Below are 20,214 nucleotides of genomic sequence, written 5' to 3'. Positions count from 1 at the left end.
TCTTCCAAATTGATTCAAATAAACCAGAATTTGCTGGTGACAGTAAACTATGCTAGCACATCTTGATGTTGATTTCCCCCCCTACTCATTGATACTACCCTGACCCAAGAATTATTCTTTCCTTTTGGTTATTTTTATACTTCACCATCCCATTGCATGCTGCCAGTGCCAAAACATGGAGAAAAATGGGGGAGTCCCTGCTCTTAGTCCTTCTGCTCTAGAGGTTCAGTTGCCTTCTTGGTGGTGGCACTGAGACTATGTAACTCCTTCCCTATTAAGACCCAGCAGACTTTAGGAAGGTGTTTCCCAGTGTCAAGCTTGTCATAGGGCTATGTGAACTAGGTTCTATTTGCTTCAGAGACCACCTGGGCATTTTGGAGTCTCTGATTCAATCTGGACCCACTGGGGCATCACACTTCACTTTGGGCAAAACCCTTGGTGCCTTTCCCCATCACTAAAAGTACTTATAGAATCAGACAGGGGGCAGGAGACAACAAGCCCATTCACACAACTGGGCAGGCAGGCTGGCGAAGCAGTCTAACCTTCCCCCCAGATGCTCAAAGGAATGCTGCTATGAGTGTGACTCACACTCCCAGACTATCCATGCTGACATTGCATCTTGACCTCCGGATATCCCATACTGCACTATGAGCACAGTGCATTGGAGGATACCCCCATGAGATAGGCTCTCTAGGTACCTGTCTCTGAATGCACTCAGGTTGTAAACAACCCTGGTACACATATGATCCAGGCACTGGGGTTAAGGGCACACTCACACCCTTAACCTTGGCTAAAGGTCAGGCTTAAAAGTGGGGTACAGGACAAGTCTGTTTTCCTGTATCTTCACTCCCAGTGGCAAGGGAGCAGGCAGCATTTTCTGGAGCTTGTATTTTAAAATGACTTTCCTTCTTTAATTTTCCTGGAGTCCTAGGAATGACACAGGTGCTCTTGGGGACTGTAGTCTCTGTGCTGTGGCAATAATCATAGCCTCAGAAAAGACCACTGTTCCCAGGAGCATCCATACTATTCTCAGGAGCAATTGAACAAAAATGTCATTTTTAAATGCAAGCCTACAGACCATGCTGCCTACTGCCTTAACACTGGTTTGCTTGAGTCCCAACCAGATGGTGCTTTACTCCAAAGCAGGCCAAAGGGGGACAAAATCAAATAGGCTCCCAATGAGCATATCTCAATTTTCCGATTGGAAAGGACGGGAAAGAAAAGAATAAGAAGGGATGTATATCACCAGCAATTCTGGTTTATCACATTCTTAAGCTGTTTCAGTTGGGATATAGAAGTGGAGAATTCAGTTTGGGCACATGAGATGTACACTTTTTTAAATGTTTGTGCTTGGTCAAGTCTAAAAGATTATGACTATATGTGAAGAGGTGCACTAAGGGACTGGATATTGTTTCTGGAACAAGCATCTTGTATTTATCTTTCCAAAAAAAAAAGCACATGTGGACTATTTTTGGATACTATTTTTGTAACTAAGGAGATCTTATCCTATATATATCTTTTATATATATGATCTCCTTAGTTACAAACCTATATATATGTAGGTTTGCAGCTTTAACATCTTGTTCTCACACGTACTTGGACCAAATTTCTCTACTGTTCATTCAGTAGGGGAAAACGAAGCAGTGGGGATAATTGCATAATGACAGATATGAGGGGAACAGAGAATCCACTGATCATTTCCTGTGAGTTGGCCAACGTCCAGCAAGTCTCAAAGGACACCCTGATGTAAAGGCTAAAGGAAAAGAGCTAGTTCTGAAGGAGGTTTTTTTTTTCTCAGCTCATTTTACTTTGTAAAGCAAATCACTGAAACAATTAGTTGACAGCACGGTGTTAGTTTTCTCACGGTAAATTAGGAAGATTAAGCAAACATGGAAGTACATTTTTGCTATAATCAGCAGGTTTGGAGCTGTAGCCTGTAGTGCTTTAGCATTCTCAGAGGATATATTTATAATGTTATTCATATTGTCCCTTTTCATTATGTGGAAACTTGTCCAAAGCCTTTATATGCACTATTCATTCAGGCTTCAGAATGCCTTGGTTTTACTTTTTAAATTTTTGAAGCATAGAAATGTAGCCATTACATCATTGCAGCTGACATATGCTTTTGGCAAAGTTGAGAAGAGCCCTCATTACAGCTTTGTTCCTTGGATATTCCTAAAGTATGTTGAATAATAAAAAATATTTTATATTCTCACAACAGTTGTACACCTTAAAAAAATGACACACAAACCCCCGCCAAAAAGCAAATAATGCAACAGCAGAAAAACATCTGCCTTGGATTAATGTTTACCTATGGAGTTTTCTTCAACTACTAATTTTCTGTTTGCTGTTTGCTGTTTTGTATTTGGTATATGCCGGAAAGCAAATATTTGTCCAGACACTGGTATTTGTTTTAAGTGGTTAAAACCAAGAGCTGCAAACTGTAACTGACTGATCTGTGCAATTGATCCATTAACACTTCCTCACCAGGCTGACACAAATGGGTGTCAGTTTATTGCTCTCCAAACAGGTCCCTCTCAACCTCTCTGTAGCCAGTTGGAGGAATGCGGATGAGCAAGTGTGTACATGGTACACTCATCTGTAGCAGCATCCGCCACTGCTGCAGAGCACAAGGCAGGCAGTACTGGCTTGTCTCCCCACCCCCTCCATTGGTCAAGAAAACTTTAGCTGATACTGCCAGCTTCCTCTTTTACCAAGAAAGGCTGCTGCCACCAGCATCATCCCCCATGCCTACCTGTTAACAATAGCATTTAAAAAGATGAATGATAACAAGCTATTGTGTCATTTATTTTCCATCCTGGCTCTACAGTAGGTCACGAGACCTGTTCAGTGGGCCACTGCTTTGATTCTGTCCAGCTTCTCTTATAGAACACTCAGTAGCCAGTGATGCATCTTTCACATAACCCTAGAACCAGGGGTCATCGATGAAATTGATTGCCAGGAAATTTAGGACAAACAAACGGAAGTATTTTTCCACACAACGCATAATCAGCTTGTGAAATTCTCTGCCACAAGATGTGGTGACAGCCAACAACCTGGATGGCTTTAAGAGGGGCTTGGATAACTTCATGAAGGAGAGGTCTATCAACGGCTACTAGTTGGAGGGCTATAGGTCACCTCCAGCCTCAAAAGCAGGATGCCTCTGAGTACCAGTTGCAGGGGAGTAACAGCAGGAGAGAGAGCATGCCCTCAACTCCTGCCTGTAGGCTTCCAGCAGCATCTCGTGGGCCACTGAGGATGCTGGACTAGTTGGGCCTTGGGCCTGATCCAGCAGGGCTGTTCTTATGTTCAGAGCTTTTTTCCCCTGCATAATGCAATAATTTGAAAATCATTCTGGATTATATGGTTCAATTTTTAATAGAGAGCATTCTGCTTTAAGGAAGGAATGACTAGATACACATTTGATTTTCTTCTCCTATCTTTTTCTTTCTCTCAGTTCTACCAGCTGAGTGTGATTCAATTGCTTGTTTGAATTTCTTAAACAAGTGAAGAACTGGTTTGCTAATGCTACAGGGCTTTATGCTCAATCTGTGATTAAGGGAAGTTATTTTGCATGTACTGTGGGCACTCCCCTATTTAATGATTCAATCATATATAATCCTAGTCTGGTCCTAGTGGAAATCCTGCAAGTATGCAAAACAAGTGAGGACTATTTATTACATATTCATTTGCAAAATTTATGTCAACTTTCCAACTAAAATGCTTAAGGCAAAATATGTAGAAATTAATCTTTAAAAAACTATAGCAATATGCAAATTAATCAAAGCTATTTTCAATGACCTTCTTTAATGCACAATTGAGAGTTAAAAGTTTAAAAGGGTAAAAAGATTCAAAAGTTTAAAACTTAAAAACTAAACCACAGATGTAGCAAAATAGCAAATATTTCGATGTAAGACATCATCTTCAAATTAATCAGATACAGGTATCATCAACAACAGTCCATCCATTGGACTATTACCACAAAAATCCATTCCTGTTTTGCCTTTTTAATGTTTTGCTTTAAATTATTTTGCCTAAAATGCAAAATAATTTGTGGGAAACATCTCATTAACTATTCTACTTAACATCAGATAGGTTATGCATAACTTTGTAAGTAGGAATCTCTAAAATGATTGTACATTCCTGTTTTGCCTTTTTACTACTTTGCTTTTAAACTTTTATTTTGCTTTATTTTACTTTTTGCTTTATTAAACTTTTTTTGCTTTATTAAAATTTTATTTTAAACTTTTATTTTGAATATTTTGCTTTTAAACTAAACGCATGAATTTTAAAGCATGCAAGCTATACAATGCAAATTAAGGATAATTGCTAGGTTTCCTGGAAAACTTTCAAAATTTTCTTAGAAATATAAATATTTATATTTTGATTATTTCCTAAGTCTAAATAGAAAAATCTGATATATTTAATTTACATTATTAAAATATAACCTTTCATAATTATGATAAGCACAGATGTTATTCACATATAGTTATGCAAATGTGTAGGATATCTAATGTATGTTTTCCAATTCTGTTCTTTATTAATACTTTTTTAAAAGAGTGTTTAGGAGATTCTGAGAGCTTTTGAAGTTGTCAACAAATCAGAGCTTTTCAAAAGTGTACTGATGAAGAGAAGAGATTGGTTACCTGTCAATCTCTCCACTGAAGTTCATTTGATTCAAATCCCAATTGTCCCAGTTCAGCAAATTAAGGTTTTCAAAAGTTAAATCTTGTAAACCTGTTGACACTTAATTACACCTAAGCAAGATACTGAACAATGCTTCAAATACCTTCTCCTGTTTAGGAGCAAAAATCCCCAAAAGGCAAAAACAAACACAGGATGTTTAAAGAATAGACACAATGGATTCATTAACAATTAGGGGAATAATTGGATTCTGTCACTTGAATTTGCTGTTTAATGATTTATTCTTTACCCCTCTCCCAGTATTTTAAAAAAGATTATTTTCTTTTCCAACACCGAGAATTTACCAGAAAAGTCTTTGCAGTGCCTGTTTAAATAAATCCTGCTTTTTGGTTCTTGTTTAGCTTTTTCTTTTGTGGCTTCATCTGATTCCCACTTTTTCCTCTTCCTTCTGAGTTAATTTTTGTACCTCTTTCCCTTCTCTTGCATTCCCTTTCCTAAATCATTCCCCCCTCCCATTTGTTTCCTCCACTATTGCTTCCCATCAAATTTTGCCATCTAAACTCTTCTCTTACCCCAAATAGTACTCTTCTGATCCATCTCGGTTGTCTTTTTCTTATTCAATCAATCAATCAATCATCTTTATTACAGTCATAGACCAGCATAACTTATTCAAAATCTCACATAAAAATTTATCTCTTTCAAAAGGGGGAAAATATTTGGCTCCTTTTTATTGCCAGAAAAAATTGTCCTTAGTCATACTTCAGTGAATTAATTCACCTCTGTGTGAGGCCTTGTAGTGATAAAGAGTTCACAGTATTGGAACAGGATCTTGAAGACCTGTGTTCAAGTCCTAATGGCTGACATAGAGATCATGGATACACTGGTACAGCAAGAGAGCAACTGAACAGAACTTCCCATCTAACTACACTGGTGTAATGGGAAAGCACAAGTTTTTGACACCCTTCCCTTTCCCAGGAAGTCCTCTGGGCTATCTGAAAATATGTCCCCAAGGGCTGGGCAACTCTCAAGCATATATTTTCAGGTAGCAAGGGGTTCCTGGGAAAGGGGAGAGTGTTAAAAATTGCCATTTCCTCACTACACCAGTGCAGTTAGTTGGGAAGTTCCATGAGGCTGTTCTTTAACTGCACTGTGCATCCTTGCTCTGTATGTCAGCCACCAACTCCATGGGCTGCTTAGGCAAGCAAGCCATTGCCAAGCCTCTCAATATCCACTCCCCATGTTTGAAAGTGGATTGATTGTGGAAACATTGCATTTGATTATGATCCTACCTGAGATAAGAATTCTAACTGCATTCCAGTCTTCAGTGTATATTAATAATAAAATAACAAATTATAATATAAAAGCTTTGCAGTATCTCCCTGATGTGTATGTGTAACCTGAACCTATGTGTGAACATGGTGAAAGTTTTAGGCAACTCTCCCCATCAGGAGCAGAAGGGGTTGACTGCCCTGGGGGAATATTGTTCAAGCTGAGAAATTTCCCACTCTTTTTATTCAAAAAAGAATTTTTTGAATTCTTTTCTCCCCCCACCCACTCCTCAACATAAGTTCCATGAGCTCTGCCTATCTAGGTGTTTACATATACACTTTGTGAAACTGACACATCTGTGGGTTACCCTAGTCTTTTGGTATTTCCCTCTCGCCAACAGTGACACACTAATCCCCCTTAGCTACCTGTGACAATTCAGAGGAGAAAAAATTCAAGTACCTTCTGGCTCCCACATGGGTATACTGAGAAGCATTTGGGGTGTGATGTTTGGGGAGCTCACTGGAAGCACCCATAATAAGACCTCACTTATTCCACAACATATACAGGTAGAGGCTGGAAAATTCTCCTGTCTGAAACTTTTGAATCCCTGTGCCAGTCATATTGTCCTAGTTAGACCAATGGCCTGATTCAGTATAAGACAACTTCTTTTGTTCCTTTTCACAAAATATTTGATGATTGTGATATGGATGACTGTGGCTCTGTCCTTGTCTTGAAGATTTTTCTCCTATCTCCTCCCCCACCCCACCACATTATCTTTAGTTTTCCCAAAGTAAAAAATTGGTAATATTGAATTAATTCTTTGCCAGATTCACTGCTGTTTTGCTTTGAATATCTGCCATTGAAAATGACTTCACACATGGTTATAAAAATGTTGACTAGCCAAAGAGGCACTAACGTGTGATTGTACAAACACAAGCTAAGGCAGACAATTCTACTTGAGCTAATTTGTTCCCATTTGAATGGTTACATACACATGGATTTTATTGCATCTGCAAATGTTTGTTCGCTTTAAATAAAACTTTGGCTTAGCACAAAGTTGATGGCATGGACTTGAGAAATTTGCCATGGGAAATATATTTTTGTTTTTGTGGTTCTCTTTATATGTACAATTTTAGATTTAGATAGATATAAAATCCATTTTTAATTTTCAAGCAATAAGAATCCAGGGAGTTAAGAAATAACGTGTGGAAAATGTCTCATTCAAGTAATCTTCTTTCAGTATCATTTTCATGACTATGTGAGTGTAACTTTGTACCATCTACAGTCTACATTTTAAGCAAACTTGCACTGAACAATAATATTTCATTCTTCCTGCCCCACCCCGAACACTTTGGTGCCCATGATATGTCGAGTCACTCTGCGCTATGATCTCAAAAGGCAATCTGTGTTCAAAAGATTTGCACTCACAGCCATCATGTGAGGCCACATAGACTTTTTCCCTTTGTTCTTATCTGAGGTTGTTGACCTCATGAGAGGAGAAGAAGGTTATGAGGTCAAAGTCTTTTCCTCCTTGGAGTTTGCTGCTTGCTGGGAGAGGGTTGGCTGGAAAATAGATGTTTTAGAACAGGGGTTAAGGGTCATGATTTTAATTCTGTTAGGGAACAGCTGTTTTGAGTTTCTTTCCATTCTATCTCCCCTCTCTCTCCCTCACAAGTCCGTGGAGAGAGGAAAATTTGTTCAGAGAGAACCAGTAACACAAAAATATGTGGTTCCAAGTGTTTTAGTGCTTTAAAATGCATCGTTTCTGGTATTGCTCTTCACATTAAGTGGGGAAAGAGGGAATTATTCAAATAACTGAGATATATAGTGCTTTAAAACAGTGTATTTAAATTAAATTGCCATTCTGTAAGGCAATTTATTTGCTCACCAAATGTCAGATGCTAATAGTAATTGATGTTCTACACACAACATGACAAAATGGCATGCACTCATTGGGCAGTTTTCAGTAAATGTGTGGAGCTTAAATTATGTGCAGTGGTGTCATGGAAGGAAGAAAGAAATAGTGTTTCATAGGATTTAAACATGTGCCTGCACTCTGGCTGTTCATGCTATAAGAGGAGATGGGAGGGGAAAGGGTGGAGGGAGGCTTACAGCTCTCAAGTGAATGGAAAACAAGTAACAGATTATTATTATTTTTTTGTCTGCACCACTCTGAAACATTGGCCTCAGGCTGTGTTAGTGTGTGGTTCAACAGCAATCAGAGGTCATAATTTCATTGGTGGTTAGCATCAGGTTTAATTTTTCTAATATGTTACATTTACCAAAATGTCTGGTTTTAGTTATGCATATGCACTCCCTGAAACAGCTTTGAGTAGTTTGAAGTCTGAAGGTACCTGAAAGGGTACAAGAATGTATATGGAACACATATAATTGTTTTTAGCTGCTTGCTCTCCTAAATAGGCAAATGTTTAGCATGTTTTTGTCCCATATCCATGTATCAGTAATATCTAACAGTGTACTATCTATGTTACAACAAAGTTAAAAATGGAATATATCTACATTATTTTTTAAATCCCCTGATGACACAATTGCTTGTTGAATTACACTTATCAAATGCAAGTAACCATAATAGCAAACTTCTTTCATCATAGGAGTGTGACCAAGTTCATATTGATGATGTTTCATCTGATGACAATGGCCAAGACTTAAGGTAAGCTAAACTGACTGAGACACCACCACCCCTTGAAATATGAGATGCTGATTTAAAAAAAAAAAAAAAGAATTCTAGGAAATTTCTTCCTTTAGTTAGTTCTCTTTGCACCTCAGCTAAACTACCACTGTAATAATCAGTTTCACTTGGTCTGGTATAGTCTGTTGATTATATACATATATATTTTTAATTCCTTGCATCTAAATCAGCACCTATAACTTCGGAACAGATGGCTTTCCTGCAGCAGCTACTAGTGCTAACTTATGCCTAGCAACGGGTGTGCGTGGAGGAGTGGACTGGATGAGGAAACTGGCTTTCCGCTACAGACGAGTAAAAGAAATCTACAACACCTACAAAAATAATGTTGGAGGCAAGTCCCTGTCATACCACCTCCTGTACAATCATAGTCTCACTGCTTTCAACATGACTTTGTTTACTCAGCTACTTAAAGCTGCCCACGCAATAGAACTGTAAGATGTGGTCAGTGATCTTAGCTGAAATGCAAACACTATGGTGATTGCTCTTGTTCTGCCACAGGTCTTCTTGGTCCAGCAAAGAGAGAAGCTTGGTTGCAGCTCAGAGCAGAAATTGAAGCCCTTACAGATTCTTGGTTAACACTTGCACTGAAAGCACTCACGCTAATTCATTCTAGGTAAGTGGATTCAAGCTAGAGCAGCAAGGGCAAATTTGCACATTTCTACAAATAACACTGGTTGACATGATGAGGCAAAGTAGCTCCATTCAAACTAAATTATTTTAATTTCAATGGGATTACTCTGAGTAATTTTCCTTATCATGTCAGGCAATATGTGGGGTGGAGTATTTTGTCTGATATGCTTTCTCCCCCACCCCCCACCACCACTACCTTTAAAATGTCTGCTTGTGGTAAATGCATCCTGTACTGTTACAAATTATTGTTTTAATTCAAATTATTATAGGTCTCTGAAATGTGGCAACTACTATAAATATGAATGATCTGGTATTGAATGATTTCTATTGATATTAAATCATTCATATCAATAGAAATATAAATGATTTCTATTCTTGTATAGTAACATTGTCCTAAAGATTCATATTAGTGTTACGTTTTGCCCTAGAGCAACACAGCATATGTTCTGTGATCCTGGGATGCTTAGCTTTTTCCATTCTAGAAACTGGTGGAGGAGGCAATACTGAATGCAAAACTGTGAATACTGAACATATGCAATGTGGTCCAACAATGTTATTATTTTGCATACATGGGAAATATAAAGATCAATATATGTATCTTCTGAAAGTGGTTTTAGTGCAATGTTGCAAATAAATTTGAAGTGGTTTAACATCCCTTCTTTCCTTCCTTCCTTCCTTCCTTCCCCCTCTGCTCACCATGCATCCTGTACTGAACCTTCTATTCAGATGCTTCCATGCACTCTTAGCCATGACATACTATTGTTTCAAGTCAAAGAAGTAGTGTGCAGCTCTTTAGGGTTAAAGGCCTAAGACTGAGCATGGTTTCACATGACATGGTGGCAAGTAAGGAACATGGGAATGTGTCTTATACTGTCAGACCATTGGTCCATCTAGCTCAGTATTGTCTACACTGATTGGCAGCAGCTCTTCAAGGTTTCAGGCAGGAGTCTTTACAGCCCTACCTGGGGATGCCCAAGATTGAACCTGAGCCATTCTGCAAGCAAAGCAGATGGTCTACCACATCCATGGCCCAATTTCAAATCTTGGTTACAGATGTTGAGTGGCAAAGGAAAGTGCTACTCGGCAGCTAGACATTGGTGGATTCACACATCACAAAATGCACCAAACTTGTGGTTTGGGCTGGGAGCACATACTGCCAGGAACCAGTGGCTGGCAGCACCTTACTTGCCTCTGTTGTGCATGATGCGGCCCTGTACATCCATAGTGCTGCACCACTGTTTTCATGATTGGGAAAGTTGGTTTAGGGGTATTTGTGGCTGGGGAGGGATAGCACAGCATGAGTGGCAGCAATAAATAAGAAAGGAGGCAGGTAGATAGGAGTGGAAGAAAGTTGCAGGTAGAGTTTACCATTTGGCAACTCATCTGGTGGAAATTGCTATGTACCCCAATCAAGCAGGTGAAAAAATTGCACCTCTTCTTTTGTATACCTATAATTTCACAACCCACCATTTCCCCTCAAATTCTACTTTTTTGTTACACCACCTTGTGATGCTGATTCTTACCAATATAAGAGCACGATGTCCTAGGTTTGGCTTGCCATATCAACACAACAGCAGCAATAAGTTATACTACTGGACTATGTACAAACGCCATTCCCCACCCTATGAACATTTTCAATCTACAGTCCAGTCTGCCTCCTAATTTTATGCTTTCTGATTTTAAAAGAGGGGTGATAATAATAGTCTTGCAAAAATGACAAAATTGGTTTGATTTAATCAAAGATACTTTTACTTTCTTCTAGGACAAATTGTGTGAATATTCTAGTGACAACTACTCAGCTTATTCCAGCTCTTGCAAAAGTCCTGCTCTATGGCTTAGGTGTGGTATTTCCAATAGAAAATATTTACAGTGCAACTAAAATAGGTGAGCTATTCTTGCAGTCACCAGAGTCAATTGCTTGAGGCCTGATGAAATGTTATGATGATTGAGATAGAAGTATCTCCTTGTAGAATGCACAAATATAATTCTAAACTATTCTGTATTGACATACATAAAACACGTGCAGCTTATAGGAATTCCTCTGTCTACAGAGCTTGAATAAAACTTTAATATAGGTAGCATTGTTATATAGCTAATTAAGAAGATTATTTACTTCCATTTGGCCCATGATTGCATTTGTCACTCATTTTGTGCCTTGTGCTTCCCATGTATCTCTACTCAGTGGCTTCATGGACAAGGAGAACCTTACATGTAACTTTGTGTTTGACATATCTCTGGTCTACTTATGCAGCAAGGTGAAGTGGTGGAATGTTGAAGTGATAGAATTTGATTGCACCACCACTGACTGCTGTTGAAGGGTGACATTTTTAACACTCTCCTGTATTAAGAGCTTCCAGCACTGCAGGCAGGGACTGTGGAGCTAACTCCTTTCTTCATGGTGTGCTCATTTTCTATTGTACCGAGAACAATGAAGATGCCAGACAAGTGGTCTAAGGAGAGGAGGACCGGTCTTGTGGTAGCAAGCATGACTTGTCCCCTTAGCTAAGCAGGACCTGCCCTGGTTGCATATGAATGGGAGACTTGATGTTTGAGCACTGTAAAGTATTCTCCTTAGGGGATGGAGCCGCTCTAGAAAGAGCAGAAGGTTCCAAGTTCCCTCCCTGGCATCTCCAAGATAAGGCTGAGAGAGATCCCTTTCTGCAACTTTGGAGAAGCCACTGCCAGTCTGCCAGACAATACTGAGCTAGATGGACCTATGGTCTGACTCAGTATATGGCAGGTTCCTATGTTCCTAAGTGCATATGGATAAATGGGCCTTCAATTGAGTCAAGTTGTAGAATATCCTTAGGAAAATGGTCATCCCAGAACATCTCATTGTTCTCATGAGAAACTTATACACAGGCCAGGAAGCCACAGTCCAGATGGAATATGGTGAAACAGACTAGTTCCAGCTCAGCAAAGGAATAAGACAAGGCTGTATACTTTCTCCCTCTTTATTCAACAAATACTGAGAGAAGCTGGATTGGAAGAAGATGAGTGCAATTTTAAAGTTGGAGGAAGAAACATCAATAACCTGCGCTGATGACACCACTCTGATAGCTGAGAAAGTGGATGGTCTGCAAGCTCTAGTAATGAAAGTCAAGGAGCACAGTGAAAAAATGGGACTACGACTAAATATAAAGAAGACTAAACTAATGACAATGGGTACAGCAACCAGTCTCAGAACTGACAATGAAGAAACTGAAGTGGTGGATAGCTTCTGCCTTTTAGGATCGACCAAAGGATCCAGCAGTCAAGAAATACACCGCAGACTAGCACTTGGTAGGGTTGCAATGAAGGCCTTGGAAAGGATATTTAGATGCCATGATGACAAAGATTAGAATCGTTCGGGCAATGGCTTTTCCCATGACACTCTATGGATGCGAAAGCTGGACTTTGAAGAAGCAATATCAAGAAAGCATTGACGCTTTTGAACTTTGGTGCTGGAGAAGACTTTTGAGGATACCATGGACAGCCAGGAAAAAAACCAAATGGATCATAGAACAAATCAATCCAGATTTTTCACTCAAAGCACAAATGACCAGGCTCAAACTATTATACTTCCGACACATTATGTGAAGATCCAGCTCCCTGAGAAGTCCATAATGCTGGGGAAAGCTGAAGGAAAGAGAAGAAGAGGGCGACCAGCAGTAAGGTGGATGGACTCGATTACGACAGCAATGAATGCACCACTGAGAGACCTTAAATGCCAAGTTGAAGACAGATCATCCTGGAGAGAATCTATCTATGTGGTCGCTAAGAATTGACACCAACTTGACCGGCACTTAATCAGTCAATCAATCAATCTGTCTGGCCAACTTTATTAAATGACGGAATTGAACAATTGAGGCATCAGAGAGGAGAAATGGGCAGCTAGAAGGCAGATGAATATATCCCCTGCACTGCAGGCAGGGCCTGCAGAGTTAGCATCTTTCTTCTTGATGTGCTAATTTTCTGTTGCACTGAGAACAATGAAGGCAGAATGTTATGGTGATGGAATTCTCCTATTGGGAGAGCCTAGGAGGCAAGCGCCCACAACCCAGGAGGCAGGTAGAGCAAGTGGCTCACATACTACACAGTGCAACATGCATGCACATCTGCACTCTCATGCAACCACGATCGTGCAAACCGCATTTACACAAGAGTAATCACAATGGGACTATTCTTGTGGAAATGTGGTTTGTGTAGGTGTAGCTGTGCAAGAGCACAGTTGCACAACTGCATGCTTGCCACCTCACCATATGCACGTTGTGGGCCAGTGGGCAGAAGAGGACAAGGAAGCAGTAATTCCCTCACTATGGTTGATAGGGCATGACTAGTGGACACTTTTTTTCAAAGTAAATGTTTCTTGCAGTCAAAATTTCGATCTGCCTTCATCTTGTCTAAAGGATAGTATAAACTCCTGAGAGATTTAATTGCCTCCTCGAGTTCCAGTGACACCACCAAAAAGTATTATCTCTAAGACTTCACCAGAAAACTAATCAAGAAGAGAAAACAAGGTGTGGTCTGCTCCAGATCGTTGTACTATTTTCATTGATACCTCTCATGCAAATGAGCTAGTGCAGACATAGGCCCTTGATACAATGGAATGGATTGTAGCTATGTTGCTTGTTGCCTTGTTTTGTTACAATTCTAGATTGGTTGTTTATTTCAATTGCACAATCTCTATGCTTTTTTCCTAGGAAAAGAAAGCTGTTTTGAGCGCATCATTCAAAGATTTGGAAGAAAAGTAGTATATGTTGTTATAGGAGATGGTGTGGAAGAAGAACAAGGAGCAAAGAAGGTAAATACTTTTTTCACTGAGGCAACCATTTTTTTATCCACACTGCCTTGGGACACATTGCATGTCTGGGTATTCAGGGTGGCACCACCAGGAGCTGTGCATTGCAGTTTGCACTGTAAAAACTAGCGTTGGTGAAAACCAAGTAAAAGTAAAATTGTCTTAATTTTAACAAAACTTACAAAGCTAATGGACAGTGAATGGAATTCTGAAAACAAACTCCATTAATATATATATTTTGCACAACATGGTTTTTTTGTTTTTTGTTTTTTGTTTTACATATTTTTATACTGCCCAAAACTTACATCTCTGGGCGGTTTACAAGAAGATAAAAACAACAGTAAAACATTAGTTTAAAAACAAAAACAAGAAATTTAAAACACAACAATTTAAATTTTTTTAAACAATATTCTAAAACAACATTAAAAACAATCAAAACAGTATCATTTAAAAGCCTGGGTGAACAGATGCATCTTTAAAGACTTTTTAAAAATTTGCAGAGATGTGGAGGCTCTTATTTCACTAAGGGGCGCATTCCAAAGTCTCGGAGCAGCAACGGAGAAGGCCCGTCCCTGAGCAGCCACCAGACAAGCCGGTGGCAAATGCAGATGGACCTCTCCTGATGATCTCAATGGGTGGTGGGGTTAATAACAAAGAAGACGTTCTCTTAAAATACCCAGGGCCCAAGCTGTTTGGGGCTTTATAGGTTATAACTAACACCTTGTATTTTGCCCAGAAACATATTGGCAGCCAGTGTAACTCCTTCAATACAGGAGTAATATGGTCTCTCTTAGATGACTTAGGAGAGTTTGCTTCAGAACATATAGAATCCAGACTGGAAAAGCCTCATTCAATTCAGTTTCCGTTCATTCTGAAAATGAATACACATCCCTAAATATACCTAAGTTATATTCTCAGTATAAATATATCTAAATTATATTATGTTCTCAGGAGAACAAGGAAGGTGCTAATGTCCTGGCCATTCATCATTGGTGTATTTTCCTTTATGGTTGTCAGAGCATTTATCACTGTACAAAACTACACTGGAAGGAGGACAGACATTGTAAACCTACCCCTTGCTAGATTCCATGTGCACTGGCTTCTTGGCACAGTTAGAATACATTGTACTAGTGAAACTTCTTTAACATATTTTTTTCTCACAGGTTGTCTTCCTACATATAGGTGTGTTTGCCCAATCACCAGGAAGTCATTGTCGGGAACCAGAGGTGCACACCCAGCAAGCATGTCACCAGTTCCCACACCTTCCTCCCGACTTTCTTCCAACTTTTGCCCAACATGTGTAACCAAGGTTGAAGCTGGGTGGAGAGTGTCAGGAGAAAGTCAGGTGAAGGGCATAGGAACCAGCAGTTGGCAGATTCAGATGACATGAGCACCGGGAGTTTGTGTGCTTGCTTGGAACTTCTAGTATACTGACTTCCCAGCAATCGTGTGAACCTGCCCATTTAATAGTTAGCTTTGACTTGCAGCCCAGGTGTTTGACATTGCAGGGGAGGTCTAGTTTTCAGTTACTTCTGCAGTCAAGATATCGATCTCAATTGGCCACATGGGAAATCTACAAAATGCGGTAATGAACATGAGCATCCTTGCTTCCCTTTGAAACTTATGGTGCTTTGACACATTGAAATGAAGTTTCTTTTATTCCCTCTTATGCTCAGACTACACATGATGCTAAGTCCTGGGTATCTCTTTTGCCCTTATTTTTCCTGAAAACATAGCCTTGAAGGCTGAAACCTGGAAAAGAAAACTAGTAAAGGATAAAAAGGTCTTAACAATTTCTTTTCCTTGCCCAGGATTGCCTGCCTTGCTACTTTTCATCTGGTATCTTTATTTTTTATCCTGCAGGGCAAAAAGCAGCCAGAATAATTTTGTGTGGCCAATACCACTGTAGGGTAAAGGATGTAGGGCCATACCATCCCCTACACACATACCAGTGTCGTCTTTTGTGGTTGCTTTTCAGGAAAAATAAGCTGGAGAAGAAATACTCATGACTGAGCGTTATGTGTAATTCATTTATGAAGTCATGTATGAAGTCTTCTAACAGTATTCTATTTTTCAACTAATTTGGAGACTTTTGGAGACTCTTTGCTCTTGGAGACTGTTGCTCTTCAAAATCCGAACTTTTATATGGTGTCCCTCAGGGTTCTATACTCTCTCCAGTGCTTTTTAATATCTACCTGAATCCTCTGGGAGAGATCATCAGGAGATTCGGTGCAGGGTGTTATCAGTATACTAATGACACCCGAATTTGTTTCTCTGTGTGAACATCATCAGGAGAAGGCATAACTTCCCTAAGCGCCTGAAAAGGCAGTGATGGGCTGGATGAAGGATAACAAATTGAGACTGAATCCAGATTAGGCAGAGGTACTTATTGTGTGGTGTTGGAACTCAGGAGACAAATTTGAACTGCTGGTTCTGGATAGGGTCACATTACCCCACAAGGAATAGGTACGCAGTGTCCCTGGTGTCCCAGGTTGAGGTGGTGGCCAGAGGTGCTTTCTATGAGCTTCAGCCAATATACCAGCTGCGCCCATTTCTTGAGATAAACTGCCTCAGAACAGTGGTACATATGCTGGTAACCTCCAGACTTGACTACTGCAATGCGCTCTATGTGGGCTGCCTTTGTATATGGTCCGGAAACTGCAATTGCTCCACAATGCGGCAGCCAAGTTGGTCTCTGGGTCATCTCGGACAGATCATATTACTCCTGTACTAAAAGAGCTACACTGGTTACCAATATGTTTCTGAGCAAAATACAAAGTGCTGGTTATAACCTATAAAGCCCTAAACAGCTTTAAACTATTTTTTGAATTGACTTTTTTGAAGGTCGTCTTTGCCATGATCCCCATCGCCCATTGAGATCATCGGAGAGGTTCATCTGAAGTTTCCACCAGCTTGTCTGGTGGCTATGCAGGGAAGGGCTTTCTCTGTTGTCTCCCCCGCCCCAAGACTCTGAAATGGGATCCCTGCTGAAATAAGAGCCTCCCTATCTCTGACAACTCTTTAAAAGTCATTTTTTTCACCAAAGCTTTTTAATTTGACTGTGGTTTTCATTTTTAATTTGTTTTATATTGTTGTAAGCTGCCCAGAGACAGAAGTTTGGGGCAGTCTACAAATTTGAGAAATAAATAAATAAATAGAAATTAGGAGAACATCTGCTTTTCACTTCATCTCTGTTTTGGATGTGCCAGGCATTCTATTCCATGTGACAATGGTAGAATGGCCGTTGCTGAAGGAGCTCTGTACTTATATCAGTACCTTAATCTGAACAAGCAGTTTCTGGAAGCATCTTCACAAAACACAACTAAATAGGCTTTTACATTTGTAAAATGAGCAGATAGTACAAAACATTCTCTAGTGGCATGCTTTCATGTGTTCTTTGTTGCCGGAAGGAATTTCCAGCCTAGGACACAAGGAAACGGCCAGATTTTCTTTTGGCAAAACAACAGTGAATTCAATGGAATTATATCAACAGAATTTTTGGTAACTATATATATATTCATACCTAAGAAAAACATCTCGCTGAATCTACAACCCTTCAGTTTCTTACCTCACCTCAAAAATACTACTTTTCAAGCTCTCCGTGACTATATTTATATGCCTTTAACTTAAAGGTCTCAATTGTGGCTTTGCCTCAAGGCCAGAATAATAAAGGACAGCCTGTGGTTGTGTTGCTCCCATAGCAGCCAGCAGGGAGATTTTCCTCCAATTTTCCCTGTTCTTTTGGGGAGAGAACAAACTGTGCTGGCTCCTTGCCCACCACAGCAAATGCACTTTCTCTGTTTTGTTGACCCATGCTGGCACAGTGTTTCAAGGAGAGGCGAGCTGGAGCGCGGCACTCTCCGTAATACATCTACAGCACACCCCTGACAGAACTGCATACTTTCTTTCTAACATGGACTCAGCTTGCAATCTGAATAGACAGAGCCCAAACTAAAGTAAAAAGAAATTGACTTCTGGGGTAAGCTATGTTTACATACTATGCAAACTAATTTTACACTGTCCCAGTTGTTCTTTGGCTCAAATGGTCAAGCCAGCTTCCCAACCCAACAATCAGCTGTCAGTCAAGAAAACCAAGCAGCCATCCCCAAGTGCCAGCTGCTTCTTCTCAACTGGATCTGTCTAGTTTAATCTTTGCCTTCCCTCAACGCCCCCCCCCCCCACAATGCCTGATGCCAGCTCAGATAGGATGGTCAAAATATTGAGTAGAGCCTTGAATATTCAGCAGCAGGAGAGTAAGAGAATTGGAGGGGGTGGAGGTATAATATCAAGCAGTCACAATCAGTATGTAGCCTAACAGGTGGTCTTTCACAATTAACATACAACATTTTCAAGGGCTTAAAGTATCACACCAGCCAACTTGTTTTCCCAGTGTGCGTTTCTGCTTGGCCAGCTTAACCACCGCTGGTTGCCTGTCCAGCATTCATTCCCAGATCCATTTCTGACTGCAGTGGCTTGTCTGTGCAGCACAACAAGTTACACAGGAAAACAATGAGGATATTTTCACAATCAGCAAAAAGCGGACTAAAGGAGCCTAGCCCGCTTTTTGCTGATCGTCTTCTGCCACGGGAGCCGCGCAGCTCCCGGCAGCAAACCCTCCTAATTCTCCCTCCCCTTAGCTGAGGTTAGCGGAGTGAGCGCACTGCTAACCCCGTCTTTTTGATCGTGTATTGCTGCAGTGAGGTTCCGCATTGTGGCAATACACGAGGAGACCCCTGCCTGGAGGCTGAAACAAGCCTCCCGACCCTGGGGGTCTCTCCAGGATACCCCGCTAACTCACACGGGGCATCATGTAACTTCCATGGGCTGCATGGCCCGCAGCCCCCGATCCCCGCAGCCCCCACCAGCTCCGTAACGGAGCCGGCAGTTGTGTGGGCAGCCGATCTGGCTGCCCAGGACTGCCTGAATAATCATCTGTGGGGAGAGCAGGCTAAGCCTGCTCTCCCCGCAAACCCGCTCTCGGCAAGTCTCACCGATCGTGAGACTCACCTCAATGTGTTACATTGTTACATGGGAACAAGAAATTACATGGGGATACATGGTTTTCTATGGCGTATATATAGCACTTACATTTATATACCGCTCTATAGCCGGAGCTCTCTAAGTGGTTTACAATGATTTTAGCATATTGCCCCCAACATTCTGGGTACTCATTTTACCGACCTCGGAAGGATGGAAGGCTGAGTCAACCTTGAGCCTCTGGTCAGGATCGAACTTGTAACCTTCTGGTTACAGGGCGGCAGTTTTACCACTGCGCCATCAGGGGCTCATTTAATATAGTCAATATAGTCACTATTGTCATTGCTGTTTAGAATGCAGCCTACGTAAGAGAGAGAAAAGCACACACCTTTACTAGAATTCCACTTTTTAATGAAACCCACATGGCAGTATCTACCTGTAGTGCTATCTACCTGTGCTTACCACATTCTTTTGATATATGCATCCTGCTTCAAATACAGAAAGAAGTACATGCAAGCCATCCTTCTGAAATCCTCAGCTTCTAAATGTTCAAGCCAGTTCTAAGTTTCTTACTAGAAATCTCATGTCCCTAAATATTCATCTAAGTAGAGAAAGTTATATCTGTGTGACAAAACAGTGGTGAATGTGTGTATTCGTGTTTGACAAAAAATAAATCTTTTTGAATTTAAAAACCTTAGTCCTAATTGGCAACCCAGTTGCCAGATTTTAAAGAGATGACATGTTATAGTATGTCTGGTACATACTGAAAAAGCTGACCCTACATAACAGAAAGATGAATTGTATGCAATTTTACTTGTAACTGAACTTGTCACTAAAGGAAAGTGCATATTCTTTTAATGGGACTCTTTCACAATGGATTTTTTAAAAAAGGCATCCCTTTTGATTGATTAAAAGAAATATGATTCACACAGGATACAACACCCTCTTACATTTCACTCAGATTGGATAAGTCATGGCATTGTCACCTTTCCACAAGCTGTTGTTTCCTGCAAACTCATTTTATAAGACAATTAAAAATTCAGACAAGTAATAATAATGAATGGGGGAACCTATCTGGATTAGTTAACAGAACAGTTGATGAAGGACTGTAATCCATGATGCATAGAGTTCACTGTCTTTGTATCTATTATCCGAGAGAGAGAGAGAGAGAGAGAGAGAGAGAGAGAGAGAGAGAGAGAGAGAG

At 40.3% G+C, this 20,214-nt stretch overlaps 1 protein-coding gene across 28 annotated transcripts in view; it reads left to right on the top strand.

Annotated features, from left to right (window-relative positions):
* Positions 1 to 20,214, top strand: part of EYA1 (EYA transcriptional coactivator and phosphatase 1) — a 165,387-nt gene that overhangs the window by 134,766 nt on the left and 10,407 nt on the right. For all 28 annotated transcript variants that reach the window (XR_008306465.1, XM_053247582.1, XM_053247578.1 and 25 more), the window contains 5 exons: positions 8,526 to 8,584; positions 8,794 to 8,954; positions 9,122 to 9,236; positions 11,016 to 11,137; positions 13,936 to 14,036. Coding sequence is in view for 27 of the 28 variants with exons in the window: in XM_053247582.1 (XP_053103557.1) it covers positions 8,526 to 8,584; positions 8,794 to 8,954; positions 9,122 to 9,236; positions 11,016 to 11,137; positions 13,936 to 14,036 (558 nt within the window). In the remaining variant the exon portion in view is untranslated. The remainder of the gene's footprint in view (positions 1 to 8,525; positions 8,585 to 8,793; positions 8,955 to 9,121; positions 9,237 to 11,015; positions 11,138 to 13,935; positions 14,037 to 20,214) is intronic.

The sequence above is a fragment of the Hemicordylus capensis genome, chromosome 4 (genome assembly GCF_027244095.1).
Source record: "Hemicordylus capensis ecotype Gifberg chromosome 4, rHemCap1.1.pri, whole genome shotgun sequence".
Lineage (NCBI taxonomy): Eukaryota > Metazoa > Chordata > Lepidosauria > Squamata > Cordylidae > Hemicordylus > Hemicordylus capensis.
Note: the sequence above shows the minus strand (reverse complement) of the source record. Positions and strands in the feature narration are given on the sequence as shown.